Raw genomic sequence first — 15,131 nt, forward strand, 5'->3', positions numbered from 1 at the left:
TGCTGCAAAGTATCATACAATAACACTAAGTGCAGGAATCCTCACAATAGACATTATGCATAGGAAACACATTAAATCCATCAATTTACTTTCATAAAGTTCAATTTTCATTATGAAGCTGATAAATATGTTATAATGCAGTAGGGTATAGAGCAGCTTCATCCTTCTGATATACAGAATAATAAATAATAAAAATGATGTCCCAAAGGTATACGGTATGTAGCAGTGGTGTTACATATTAAACACTAAAATATCTCTAGTTGCTAGGAATCGCACTGACATGCAACTTTCCTGTAAAATATATTAATTTAATACCCCTGTTACCAAAGTCATTTTACAGCCCAGTACTGGGAGTACTGTCAACATATATATATATATATATATATTAATGGATTACAAAGCAATCATGTTTTACAGCAGGGCAATGCTATGTACAGCTACATAAATTATAGGACTACAGTAATTGTCACATTTATTTCTGTAGGTTCCCAGAAAGACCAATAAAAACAATGTGAACAATAAAAGGTTTACTACAGCAAGTCGATTAGTTGCACGCATTAAAAATAAAGGAGGACTTGTGCCTGAGGGGGCCCGAAGGCCCCTCTTTCAAATAGGGACACTGGTAATGCGAATAGCAAACTGTTAGATTGGAGGGGTTTTTATATACTTGGATATTGGACTCCAAGAAAATACTGGCACTACTGCAGCTAGCAAAGTAGTAGAAAAAGTATATCAATTTTCCATGGAGAAAGATAAAGGAAAGCTCAAAATACAGACTCCCTTAGAAAAATACAACTACAAATACAACTACATACCCCCACTCTCTGGTCAAGTCATGTGGTGCACTTACTCTAAGGAGCCTCACAATTTATCACATGACCCCATCCACCTATCCAAGATGGTGTATTTATAAAAGATTTAATACATGGATGTACAGTGCAGTCATTGAAAATAATAATATTGAAAAAATATAAAAAAAATAGTTACAGTGAATACACAAACAATACAAATACAAAACAGTTATAAAATAAAAGGGGGAAAAACTAATAGCCTTAAAGGGGTATTCTGGGAATATGAACGTCTGACACAAAAACCCATGATGATATAAATAAATGAATACAACAATACTCAATGTCATTAGTCACAAAACGGAGCTAAAATAATATGATTTTATGATTTACAAAATTTATGGCCTCTCTAAAGTAGGTGGAGTTATCACTAAGATGGCCGCCACTGCAAACTACAAGTCCCAAGAGCCTTTAGTCCCAGTAACTCCTCCTACCACTTATATGCTCTGCTAACAGTGATGATCTAACAGGTTTTCTTGCTCTGTTACCATAGTAATGATGTGTAACTGCCATCACCACAACACTGACCATACTGGATGCACTGCAACCAACCGACTACAGCCACACATAGTGGTGATCACATGACCCTGCCCAGGCAGGTGCAGGACATGTGATGTGGACATGTGACCAGCGGCCATCTTCTGTCCTGCAACGGACCGCACGGAGGAAATTAACGGACTGATTAAAGGGCCGGTAGCATTTTAATTCTTCATTACAGTGCATGTCATCAGCATTTTCTGCTAAGGGGAGCAAAATTTTAAATAACAACTAATTACACATTAGCTTATATTTTGAGTGCCCACTTGTATATGAATTATGTGATTCCTGGAATACCTCTTTAATAATGTATACCAGCAGTTATTCACACCAAGATTATCCAGAAAGTCCTTCCAAGCAATGTGGAATCCCCACGCAAACTGACAAGAGAGGTTCACTTCCACTCTCTGGCCTGTGATGTCACTGAGAGGGGCTGTTTGCAAGCCAATGTGGCAGCCTAACTATAAAAGATCATTTAGGATTTGCAGAATACGGAAGGAATTTAGGATAGAAAGGTGTGCTACAAAAAATAAACTATGTTAATTACCATAGTTTTCATTGATAAATTAATATTAAAATACTACTTTGTTAACTGCAAATTATTACCTATCCGCTGAATGTCCCACATTTCTTCAAGCAAAAAGACTGTGGCACAGAGGAGTTAATTGGCATGGCTGCCCTGCAAGGAACTAATGGATAAAGCTGATTATAAAGTACGTCAGTACTTTTGAAGCATGTCTCCTAATAAGGAGGGGTGCAGCGCCCCCAAAGGTTCTGGCTTAATCCTATTGGAGATAAATAAGGTAAAAATCAGGCAGCACTCCGTGGTTCCAATTTCATAATGAAAGGTGAATTTTATTGAACAAATGACTACGTTTCGGTGTGTAACACCTTTACCAAGCAACTAACAAGTGACCCACATTGAATATATATAGCAAAACATAGGCTGACGAAAAGCCATCTTGGAAAAGGGCTACCAAGCCCTCGATGCAGTGTGCACCAAGGCAAAAAATAGACATCAAATGACCTGTGACAACAACTTCAAGGGTTGTAAGCTTACTAAAGTAAGGAGACCGCCCTCATTACCACGGCAACAAGATACAACATAGTAATATAAATCTCTATGCGGTATACACATATTCAAGGTGATTTATGGTAGTTAGCACTAGGTGCCCACTATGGTGATGCATCACCTAATGAAAGATGGTTTAAACACATAAGAATGCGGGCAAGTGGGATATTTAGTGAGTATAATCACATCCCAAAGAGGTGGTAAGATACCACGGTGGGAGATGGAGCATATATCATTCTCACACCCTCCAACGCGGGGATCCAACGCCACTGCAGCTAGCAACCTACATTGTCTCAGATATATGTGGGTATTTAGTGGCACAATTCGGCGCTTAATCCCTACACAACCATGGATATTTTGTTATATGGAAATACACTCACCGGCCACTTTATTAGGTACACCTGTCCAACTGCTCATTAACACTTAATTTCTAATCAGCCAATCACATGGTGGCTACTCAGTGCATTTAGGCATGTAGACATGGTCAAGACAATCTCCTGCAGTTCAAACCGAGCATCAGTATGGGGAAGAAAGGTGATTTGAGTGCCTTTGAACGTGGCATGGTTGTTGGTGTCGGAAGGGCTGGTCTGAGTATTTCAGAAACTGCTGATCTACTGGGATTTTCACGCACAACCATCTCTAGGGTTTAAAGAGAATGGTCCGAAAAAGAAAAAACATCCAGTGAGCGGCAGTTCTGTGGGCGGGAATGGCTTTTTGATGCCAGAGGTCAGAGGAGAATGGGCAGACTGGTTCGAGCTGATAGAAAGGCAACAGTGACTCAAATCACCACCCGTTACAACCAAGGTAGGCAGAAGAGCATCTCTGAACGCACAGTACATCGAACTTTGAGGCAGATGGGCTACAGCATCAGAAGACCACACCGGGTGCCACTCCTTTCAGCTAAGAACAGGAAACTGAGGCTACAATTTGCACAAGCTCATTGAAATTGGACAGTAGAAGATTGGAAAAACGTTGCCTGGTCTGATGAGTCTCAATTTCTGCTGCGACATTCGGATGGTAGGGTCAGAATTTGGCGTCAACAACATGAAAGCATGGATCCATCCTGCCTTGTATCAACGGTTCAGGCTGGTGGTGGTGGTGTCATGGTGTGGGGAATATTTTCTTGGCACTCTTTGGGCCCCTTGGTACCAATTGAGCATTGTTGCAATGCCACAGCCTACCTGAGTATTGTTGCTGACCATGTCCGTCCCTTTATGACCACAATGTACCCAACATCTGATGGCTACTTTCAGCAGGATAATGCGCCATGTCATAAAGCTGGAATCATCTCAGACTGGTTTCTTGAACATGACAATGAGTTCACTGTACTCAAATGGCCTCCACAGTCACCAGATCTCAATCCAATAGAGCATCTTTGGGATGTGGTGGAACGGGAGATTCGCATCATGGATGTGCAGCCGACAAATCTGCGGCAACTGTGTGATGCCATCATGTCAATATGGACCAAAATCTCTGAGGAATGCTTCCAGCACCTTGTTGAATCTATGCCACGAAGAATTGAGGCAGTTCTGAAGGCAAAAGGGGGTCCAACCAGTTACTAGCAGGTGTACCTAATAAAGTGGCCGGTGAGTGTATATATATATATATATATATATATATATATATATATATATATATAAAATTATATAAATATATATAGATGTATATATATATTAGAGCAAGGACTTTAATAACTATCAGTTTGCCAGAACATCACAGACGTAATGAGGTCAATGGTGAGTCATATATGTATGTACCAAATAGTTAATATTAACAATTCCAAGGTTGTTAGATAGATATATTTCTAGCAATGGATAAGTTAATATAAAGTACAAAAAGAAGAGGGAGGGAGGGGTGAGGGGTAAAATCAGTCATCAGCTAGAGCAATCCAGATATAAATGGAATGAAGGAGCGTTTTTACGTAAAAGTATTGAACTCAGGTGATTGTCTAAAAGTGAGCCAGCGGCCCCAAATGGTTGTGTTGTCGGTACTGATATTATGCTTGGCAGCAGTTAATTCTTCCATCCGATGCAGCACAGCTAGGTCCACTTTTAACCCTCTATCTATCATCTTGAAAGAATCAATAAATTATCTTCAAAGAAACCAATGTCTCAAGTAATGTCTTTGCTTTCTCCTTTCTAAAGATTTATTGCGTGGAGGACAAAACTTCAGAGGATAAAGGTGAGCAACTATCAATGAGATGCATATTACTGACTTGTGATTTTTGATCTCTAAAGCTTAAGGCATAGTGTTAGTAGATCTTTCAACATATACATGCTTTTATATTCAATAATATACCTGGAAATCCTAACGCCCTTAGCTAGAGTTCAATCTTTACTCCAGATACTGTAGAACTATGTGTCTCTCATAATGCTTTCAGCTCATTTACAACTTTCTGTTAAAATTAATCATAACTATTAATACAATCATTATCTTTAATAGTTGCCACTATAGTTGGCACATTTTTCATGATTTACAGTATATCTGTAAAATAAATTTACGCTTCTCATGAGGTGAGACAAGCATAAACATCTGATGGTGCTGATCTATGACTCCCATGGACCTCAGCCAGACATCAAACCTACCACTGCTGATTACTTTATTATTATATATGGCTCCCATGATGCCAAGCCAGACAGCATACCTACTGGCATTGATCTACCGTATATATCTCCAATGGTGCTCAGCCAACCTTGACCCTTGCTGGTATCAGGTTTTCCATTTCTTTATGCCAACTATCAGTGACTTGAAATCTGAGATATATGGTCATATTTTCTCTAATATATATCACCAGCAAAATTGCATAAGAGCTAGAATCCATCCTACAAACAATGCATAAAGAAGGATTCTCCAAGGAGTCCATGGGGGACATATATTTTTGGTGTATAATTTAGAATTTCGGTAGGTCTTTTCTGTGCCTTGTCTATTTTCTTGTTCAATTCAATTTTCTTGTCTTTTATTTTTAACTTCTTTTTGTTGCAAATGTCTCAAATGAACCTGGACACAAGCCATGTGAAGCGGTTATGTACAGGAGTGGACGCTACTGTAAATTTTGAGGCCATGATCAGCATTTTTAAGCACTCTAGCCACATCCCAGGGAGATGACAAACTATGAGGTTACGGTCACACATGACGTTTGGGATGCATCTGCTAGGTCTGACATTATGAAGATTTCAATCCACTGACCAAGTGCAACTCGGATATACTAAGAGGCTGGGGGAAAATTAAGAGTGGTGCTCAACACGCCACACCAATGTGCATTAGTCAATACCATATTAAACAGATGATAACCATCACTTAACAATCAACTAAACTTTTGTGAATGGTAGGGGGTTGCGTAGGGCACTTACCTCACCTTGCACCCTGAGGGGCTGGGCCCAGCCATCAATAGTAATCAACAGTATATGCCTCTTTAAGAAGCACACACCACTGATTACTGGACACAGGCAGTGCAATGCTACCCCTGCATTCGTCCTCTCTGTTACCCAAACAGAGGTGTCCTCAGAGCCACCTGTGTCATACAAAGGACACTGACAGTAGTGTCAACATGCAGCCAACATCCTGGAGAAGAAGAAGCACCTGTCCTGGCTAACCTATAAACACTGGAGGATATGCTGGGCTTCCTATATATCAGTGGCATGTGCTTTGCTTACCTATATACAGTTGCATGTGCTGGGCTACCTATATACAGGGGCATGTTCTGGGCTACTTATATACAAGGGCATGTGCTGGGCTGTTTATATACTTAGGGTATGTACAGGGGCTACTTATATACTAGGGGAATGTGCTGGCTTATCTATATAATGGGGCATGTGCTGATCTACCTTTATATTGCGGGCATGTGCGGGCTTGTCTATATAATGGGGACATGTGCCGGCTTACCTATATAATGGGGACATGTGCTGGGCTACCTATACTGTATAGTTCAGGCATGTGCTGACTTATGTATATACTGGGGGTATGTGCTGGGTTACCTATATACTGGGAGCATGTGCAGAGCTACTTATATACTTGACAGATGTGCTGGGATACATAAATACTGGGGGAAGGTGCTGGCCTACCTATATACTGAGGGCTTCTTACGGCTAACCTACATATGCTATGCTACCTATATACTGGATGCATATGCTGGGATACATATATACTGGAGGAATGTGCTGCGAAACATATATACTGGAGGCATATGCTAGGCTACCTACATACTGGAGGCATGTGCTGGGCTACCTATATACCAGGTGGATGTTCTGAGCTACATATATACTGGGAGCATGTACTGAGATACATATATTCTGGGACCATGTGGCTTACTTATTTACTAGGGGCATGTGCTGGGCTACCTATTTGCTCTAGATTTACTGCTGGTAAGCCTAATTGTAGATGATCCCATAGAACAGTGATTGCTAACCTTTTAGAGACCGAGTGCCCAAACTACAACCAAAATCCACTTATTTAGCATGGAGTGCCAACATGGAATTTCAAGCAGTAACTTATTGCTACCTGTTCTTCAACAACATTCAATTGTATTGGCTCTCCTAAGGCCACCAATAGAGTTGAAAGAAGGTGGGCAAATTCAGACCATCTTTGTAGCTTCTCTCCAGAAAGAATGGTGGGTCCAGCAGGAGGACCTCCAAAGACAATGCAGTTCTGTACACTGACCTTCTCGCTTTTCTCATAGTTCAAATAGCTTTGAGAGCAGAATCTTTTAAGTTGCTTGGGACTGCAGGAAGATTTGGTGAATTTGGTCCTGTTTGGTGAAATTGGGACAATGGCCTGAGTGCCCACAGAAAGGGCTCTGAGTGCCACCTCTGGCACCCGTGCCATAGGTTCACCACCACTGCCATAGAAGTTCTCCCCAATGACGTCACGGGCAGCGACGATCAAAGCCAAGATGGCGGTGCCAACGTGGCGGCAGCTCTTTAATGCAGCCGACAGCTTTGCTGGCGGTGATCAAAGGGTTAACACCCGTGATTTGTGCTAGCACCAATCGCAGGTGTTAGCAACGGGTGTTTGCTTCATTTTGAAGCAAACACCTGGTGTGTATAAAGAGGGCTCAGCCCGTGAGCCTGTTTCATACTCCCTGGTGTGAGGGGTAAAATTCTGGTGACAGGACTTCTTTAAGTTTTTTGCTACTCTAGAGCTCTTGGGCCTTTTGTATAGGGATCACCACTGGTTTCCTTTTATGTCTAGTTCAGGAGTTAATAAGTAGTTGGTCTAATAGGAACAGCATAACCAATTAAAATTAATTATTCCCGATCATATTAACCCTCTGCCAGTAAGAGATTTCAATAGGCAACAAACTTGGGGTTAAAGGGAAAAAAATAAATTAAACAAAGTCATAGGGGCATTCAACAAATGAGTAATATACTGTAGCAATCCACTAATTATATGACTCCCGATTCAGATTTCATAACTTAATTGCTGCATTGGAAGCTGATTTGGCATACACTAGGGATATGTTTTTGCAAAGCTTTCTGTATTGTTCACTGCTATCAGTAGATATGATTTTAACAGCAATTTGTAGTCAGAACTAAGGTGATGGTAGGTTCCTATCCCCCCAGGGCCTAACCTTTTTCTAGCTTGGGGGCAGCTGGATCCCTGAGGTACTGGAGTGAGTGGCGGAGCGTGGCCTAGCACTCGTCTGTGGTTGTGGTGCTGGGTACCAGGGGACAGAGCCCTCGTCCACAGCCTGGCAGTTCTCTGGCAGGTGGTAGCACAAAAAAGGAGGAATAGGGCGAAGGAATCAGATGTTTCACCCTGCGGCAAGCCCAATGTAGGTGTAGGGATCCCTGGTAGTGGTGAATGGGTTGCCCTTGGTGGTAACAGCCTTACCCAGGGATCACTAGAGAATGTCAATCATTCAACTTACAGTTCGTTTATCCGGAACCCAGCAACAGCCAAAACAGCAGTAAGATGGCTGGTTGGTTAGTGTTCAACAGGAATTGCTCACAGCCTGGTATAGTTACTTCACACTGGAGATAAATGGATGGCTGCTTCAGCAGCAGAATGATACAAACTCCTGATGGTGGAGGACTGCAGTGAACAGCGCTGTGAATATGCAGGTGCAGGGGAATCGCAGAGGCTACTTGGGTATGGAGTTTCCTTCGCTTCCACTGCCCGGAGGGGCTACTCTACGCCCTAGTAGACTCTCTGGAAAATTTACATATTAGGTAGATAAAGTTTAGCTTTTAAGAGACTTAAAAGCTATTGTGAATGAGACAGTGGTCTCAGAGTGTGAGGAGGCTGAAACTTTGTGGGTTGAAATTCAAAGCCAGAAGAGCTTTGAGAAAATTATTTTTGGTGTAATTTATAGACCCCCTAACATCCCAAAGGAAATAGAGGGTCACCTATATAAACAGATAGAGCGGGCTGCACAGGAGGGGACCGTAGTGATAATGGGAGACTTTAACTTTCCAAATATAAATTGGGGTCAGGGCTCTTCTTCGTCTGTGAAGGGGAGACATTTAACCAACTTTCTGCAGGATAATTTTATGGTGCAGCTTGTAGAAGATCCCACAAGAGGTGACGCATTGTTGAACCTTATGATTTCTAACAATGCGGAGATTGTCCAAAATGTCAGTGTCCGGGAACCCCTTGGGAACAGTGATCATAATATAATTATTTACCTCTTAAACTGTAAAAAGCAGAAACAGGTGGGAAAATCAAAAACTTTGAATTTTAAGAAAACTAATTTTCAGAAATTCAGGGCTGCACTACGGGATATAGACTGGGATCAAATACTGTCAAATGATGATTCTAATGTTAAATGGGAGAAATTCAAATCTATCCTGGGTCATTATACTTATAAATTTATTCCAATAGGTAACAAGTATAGACGGGCTAGTTTACACCCCACTTGGCTTACAGCTACAGTTAAAAGGGCAATTAATGATAAAAAGAGGGCATTCAAAAAATATAAATCTGACAGGTCACCTGAGGCTTTCAATACTTACAAAAACTTACCAAAATCTGTAAAAAGGAAATCAAATCAGCCAAAATACAAAATGAAAGACAGGTGGCTAAAGATGGCAAAACAAATCCCAGGTTGGACCCCTGTATTCTGAAAATGGGGCATCGGTGACTGGAAACCAAGAGAAGGCGGAGATACTTAATAGGTTTTTTAGCTCCGTTTATACGATAGAAGAAAGAACTTCTGATGTGGGTGGTGCCAGTGCGAGTCATGCATCCTGTAATATACTAGACTGGCTGAATGTAGACATGATCCAATGTAAGCTCAATAAAATCAATGTGTACAAGGTTCCTGGACCAGATGGGTTGCACCACAGAGTTCTTAAAGAACTGAGTTCTGTTATTGCTGTACCGCTGTCTAAAATCTTCAGGGATTCCGCAATGTCTGGTGTGATGCCAAGCGACTGGCACAAGGCAAATGTGGTGCCAATATATAAAAAGGGCTCTAGAACTTTGCCAGGCAATTACAGGCCCGTAAGCTTAACATTGTAGGGAAAATATTGGAAGGGTTAGTAAAAGACTTTATACTGCAGTATGTGACATCAAATAGTATAATAAGTGACAGCCAGCATGGCTTTACTAAGAATAGAAGTTGTCAGACTAACCTGATCTGCTTCTATGAAGAGGTGAGCAGATGCCTGGATGGAGGAGCTGCTGTGGATATTGTGTTCTTGGACTTTGCAAAAGCATTTTACACTGTCCCTCATAGATACTCAGACCCTTTGTCACAAATTGAAGGAATTGTGCTGGACGAGAAAACCTACCTGGCAAGTCTGGACGTTGAGGCCTTATACTCCTCCATTCCCCACGCCAAGGGATGTGAGGCAGTAGGGGCCTTCCTAAGCACAAGAGGCACACAGTTTGGTGGACATAACCGGTTTGTTATAGATCTGCTGAGATTCATTTTGGAGAGGAATGTATTCCTCTTTGAGAGGAGGAACTTCCACCAGCTGAGGGGTACAGCTATGGGGAGCCCAATGGCCCCCAGCTATGCTAATCTTTACCTCGGCTGGTGGGAGGATCGCATCATCTTTTCGGAAGAAAATGCCAGATGGATCCCTCTATATCCATCTGGCTCCGGTATATAGATGATGTGCTTATCCTGTGGACCTCCTCTCCATCAGACTTCCAGGAGTTCGTCCAGGCACTTAACATCAATGATCTAGGCCTTAAATTTACCAGCGAAGTCCAGGAGAAATCCATTGCTTTCCTGGATGTACGCATCACTAAGTCTATGGAGGGCCAACTCCAAACCAAGGTACACAGGAAAGAAACCGCCACTAACAGCCTGCTGCGGTGGGAGAGTTGTCACCCTACTCCTCTAAAGCGGAGTATACCTAAGGGGCAGTTCCTCAGACTACGCCACAACTGTAGCCACACAGAGGATTTTCTGACCCAATCTAGGGATCTAACAGATAGATTTCTAGAGCGAGGGTTTCCTAGAAAAACATTAGTAAAGCCTTCCAGAATGCATTATCTTCCAGAAGAGAGGACCTTCTAGTACCCCGCATCAGAGAGGAGAATAAGGCTTAACGCCTTATTGGCACTTTTGACACCAAAGCAGAAGTAGTTAAACAGATCGTGAAAAAATACTGGCGTATTTTGAGACCGGATTGGGATCTTAAAAATTGCTTGCAACCATTCCCTTCAATTACATACATAAGAGGGAAAAACTTACGTTATAGGCTGGTTCATAGCCATCTGGAACCGGCTTGAGCAACAACGACATGGCTTTCGCCTCGGACTGGTACCTTCAAATGCGGTAATTGTAGTGTTTGCTCACTAGTCCTTTTGGGGGTTACGTTTAGAGATGAGCGAACACTAAAATGCTCGGGTACTCGTTATTCGAGACGAACTTTTCCCGATGCTCGAGTGCTCGTCTCGAATAACGAACCCCATTGAAGTCAATGGGAGACTCGAGCATTTTTCAAGGGGACCAAGGCTCTGCACAGGGAAGCTTGGCCAAACACCTGGGAACCTCAGAAAAGGATGGAAACACCACGGAAATGGACAGGAAACAGCAGGGGCAGCATGCATGGATGCCTCTGAGGCTGCCTAATCGCACCATTATGCCAAAATTATGGGCAACAGCATGGCCATGACAGAGTGACAGAATGAAGCTAGATAGCATCTAAAACATCCAATAATTGACCCTGACACTATAGGGGACGGCATGCAGAGGCAGCGGCAGCAGGCTAGAGAGTGGCATGGCGACATACCCTAATTGGACTCAGGCTTCAAACCAATGGGTGTCAGAGAGGAACCAAAGGAGGTGAGCAAGAAGCGCTCAAATAATATCGGTACATGATAAAAGTTTGCCAGTATATTTTGTGGATTACACAGCAGGGTGGCGACAAAGTTAACATGGAAGCCATGAAAACAACCCAAAATTCTGCCTGACACAGCTAGTTTGATAAGGGGACCATGTATGCTTACAGTTCATGCCAGTCGCTGCACTGGCTGCCAGTCTCCTTTCGAATACAGTTTAAAATAATAATAACCCTCATCCATAAAGCTCTGTATAATGCTGCACCCCCCTACCTCTCCTCTCTTATCTCAGTCTATCGCCCAACCCGTGCTCTTAGATCCGCCAGTGATCTTAGATTAACCTCTACCCTAGTGCGGACCTCCCACTCGCGTCTCCAAGACTTCTCTAGAGCTGCACCAATTCTATGGAATGCTCTGCCCCGGACTATCAGACTAATACCTAACCTCCAAAGTTTCAAACGTGCTCTTAAAACCCATTTCTTTAGGCAAGCCTATAACACTCATTAACTGCATGAAGTTTTAACTCTTCTACTAACCCGTCCTGTGTCGTCCTCCCATCTGTTATCCAGCAACCAACAGGCACCAGACTTCTCTGCAGTCCCATTCACCCTGGACCTGGTATATAAGATGACGGCTGAGTGGTTCAAGCGACAGCAATTCCATTTATTATATTTTTTTCTATTCCCTAAGAAGAATGGCTTGACCATTAAATATTCTTTTACCTCGTGTTACCCCATCATCTTCATAAACCGTAAGCTCTGGCGAGCAGGGACCTCACTCCTGTTGTTCCATACAAATGTTGTGCTCTGTTACATTACATTTGTATTTGTTTCCTATGATTTGTAAAGCGCTACAGAATATGATGACGCTATATAAATAAAGATTATTATTATTATTATTATGGAGGCAGTGAACTAGTAGTAGATTAAAGGTGCTGCAACTATGTTAGTTGGATCTTGGGATGGAGCTGGCGCTCTGCAGCCAGGCGAGCTTTCGCCAATCCAAGCCCCTGTCTCTAGGCTACTCCCCAAACAGCACTTCTAAGAACCTTTTGTATAAGATCAAGTGTAGTAGCGTTCTTATAAGTTTAGGATATGCCGGGTGAGGGGAATGTAAACAGATGCGCAAGAAGCGCTGAAATAATATCCCTAAATGGTAAAAGTTTGCCAGTATATTTTGTGGATAACACAGCAGGGTGGCGACAAAGTTAACAACTTTGATGTGGAATCCATGAAAACAACCCAAATTTCTGCCTGACACACCTCGTTTGATAAAGGGACGATGTATGGAGGCAGCTATATGGACGACTTTTGGAGGTAGCAATGGAGACAACGTGTGGAGGCTGCTATGGAGACAATTTAATTTGGATAGTGCCTGTATGTGGCAGTCCCAAACATTTTTCAAACCAGAGGAGCAGGTAGGTGGCCCTCCAGTAAAATGGAATAGATTGAGTGCCTGTATGTGGCAGTCCCAAAAATGTTTCAAACCAGAGGAGCAGGTAGGTGGCCCTGCAGTAAAATGGAATAGATTGAGTGCCTGTATGTGGCAGTCCCAAAAATTTTTCAAACCAGAGGAGCAGGTAGGTGGCCCTCCAGTAAAATGGAATAGATTGAGTGCCTGTATGTGGCAGTCCCAAACATTTTTCAAACCAGAGGAGCAGGTAGGTGGCCCTCCAGTAAAATGGAATAGATTGAGTGCCTGTATGTGGCAGTCCCAAAAATGTTTCAAATCAGAGGAGCAGGTAGGTGGCCCTGCAGTAAAATGGAATAGATTGAGTGCCTGTATGTGGCAGTCCCAAACATTTTTCAAACCAGAGGAGCAGGTAGGTGGCCCTCCAGTAAAATGGAATAGATTGAGTGCCTGTATGTGGCAGTCCCAAAAATGTTTCAAACCAGAGGAGCAGGTAGGTGGCCCTGCAGTAAAATGGAATAGATTGAGTGCCTGTATGTGGCAGTCCCAAACATTTTTCAAACCAGAGGAACAGGTAGGTGGCCCTCCAGTAAAATGGAATAGATTGAGTGCCTGTATGTGGCAGTCCCAAACATTTTTCAAACCAGAGGAGCAGGTAGGTGGCCCTCCAGTAAAATGGAATAGATTGAGTGCCTGTATGTGGCAGTCCCAAACATTTTTCAAACCAGAGGAGCAGGTAGGTGGCCCTCCAGTAAAATGGAATAGATTGAGTGCCTGTATGTGGCAGTCCCAAACATTTTTCAAACCAGAGGAGCAGGTAGGTGGCCCTCCAGTAAAATGGAATAGATTGAGTGCCTGTATGTGGCAGTCCCAAACATTTTTCAAACCAGAGGAGCAGGTAGGTGGCCCTCCAGTAAAATGGAATAGATTGAGTGCCTGTATGTGGCAGTCCCAAACATTTTTCAAACCAGAGGAGCAGGTAGGTGGCCCTCCAGTAAAATGGAATAGATTGAGTGCCTGTATGTGGCAGTCCCAAATATTTTTCAAACCAGGGGAGCAGGTAGGTGGCCCTCCAGTAAAATGGAATAGATTGAGTGCCTGTATGTGGCAGTCCCAAAAATTTTTTAAAACAGAGGACCGGGTAGGTGGCCCTCCAGAAAAATGGAATAGATTGAGTGCCTGTATGTGGCACTCACAAAAATTGTTTCAAACAGAGGACCGGGTAGGTGGCCCTCCAGAAAAATTAAATGCATGAAGTACTATAGCAAGAGCCAGTGGGCCCTGTCAAAAAATAGCCATTTTCCTCTGCTTTACTGTACAAAGAGGAGGAGAAGGAGGAAAATGAGGAGGAGGAGGAGTGGATCAATTATTCAGGTTGAGCTTCCTTCACCTGGTGGAGATTGGAAATTCTGAGAAATCCAGCCTTTATTCATTTTAATAAGCGTCAGCCTGTCAGCGCTGTCAGTCGACAGGCGTGTACACTTATCGGTGATGATGCCACCAGCTGCACTGAAAACCCGCTCGGACAAGACGCTAGCGGCAGGGCAGGCAAGAACCTCCAAGGCGTACAGCGCCAGTTCGTGCCACATGTCCAGCTTTGAAACCCAGTAGTTGTAGGGAGCTGTGTGATCATTTAGGACGATGGTATGGTCAGCTACGTACTCCCTCACCATCTTTCTGTAAAGATCAGCCCTACTCTGCCGAGACTGGGGACAGGTGACAGTGTCTTGCTGGGGTGACATAAAGCTGGCAAAAGCCTTGTAAAGCGTACCCTTGCCAGTGCTGGACAAGCTGCCTGCTCGCCTACTCTCCCTCGCTACTTGTCCCGCAGAACTACGCACTCTGCCGCTAGCGCTGTCAGAAGGGAAATACTGTTTCAGCTTGTGCACCAGGGCCTGCTGGTATTCATGCATTCTCACACTCCTTTCCTCTGCAGGGATGAGAGTGGAAAGATTTTGCTTGTACCGTGGGTCCAGGAGAGTGAACACCCAGTAATCGGTGCTGGAATAAATTCTTTGAACGCGAGGGTC

General features: G+C 43.1%; 1 protein-coding gene across 3 annotated transcripts in view; it reads left to right on the top strand.

Annotated features, from left to right (window-relative positions):
* Positions 1-15,131, top strand: part of LOC140070672 (serine/threonine-protein kinase Nek11-like) — a 334,707-nt gene that overhangs the window by 261,630 nt on the left and 57,946 nt on the right. For all 3 annotated transcript variants that reach the window (XM_072117429.1, XM_072117431.1, XM_072117430.1), the window contains exon 12: positions 4,602-4,638. In XM_072117429.1, the coding sequence (XP_071973530.1) occupies positions 4,602-4,638 (37 nt within the window). The remainder of the gene's footprint in view (positions 1-4,601; positions 4,639-15,131) is intronic.

The sequence above is a fragment of the Engystomops pustulosus genome, chromosome 7 (genome assembly GCF_040894005.1).
Source record: "Engystomops pustulosus chromosome 7, aEngPut4.maternal, whole genome shotgun sequence".
Lineage (NCBI taxonomy): Eukaryota > Metazoa > Chordata > Amphibia > Anura > Leptodactylidae > Engystomops > Engystomops pustulosus.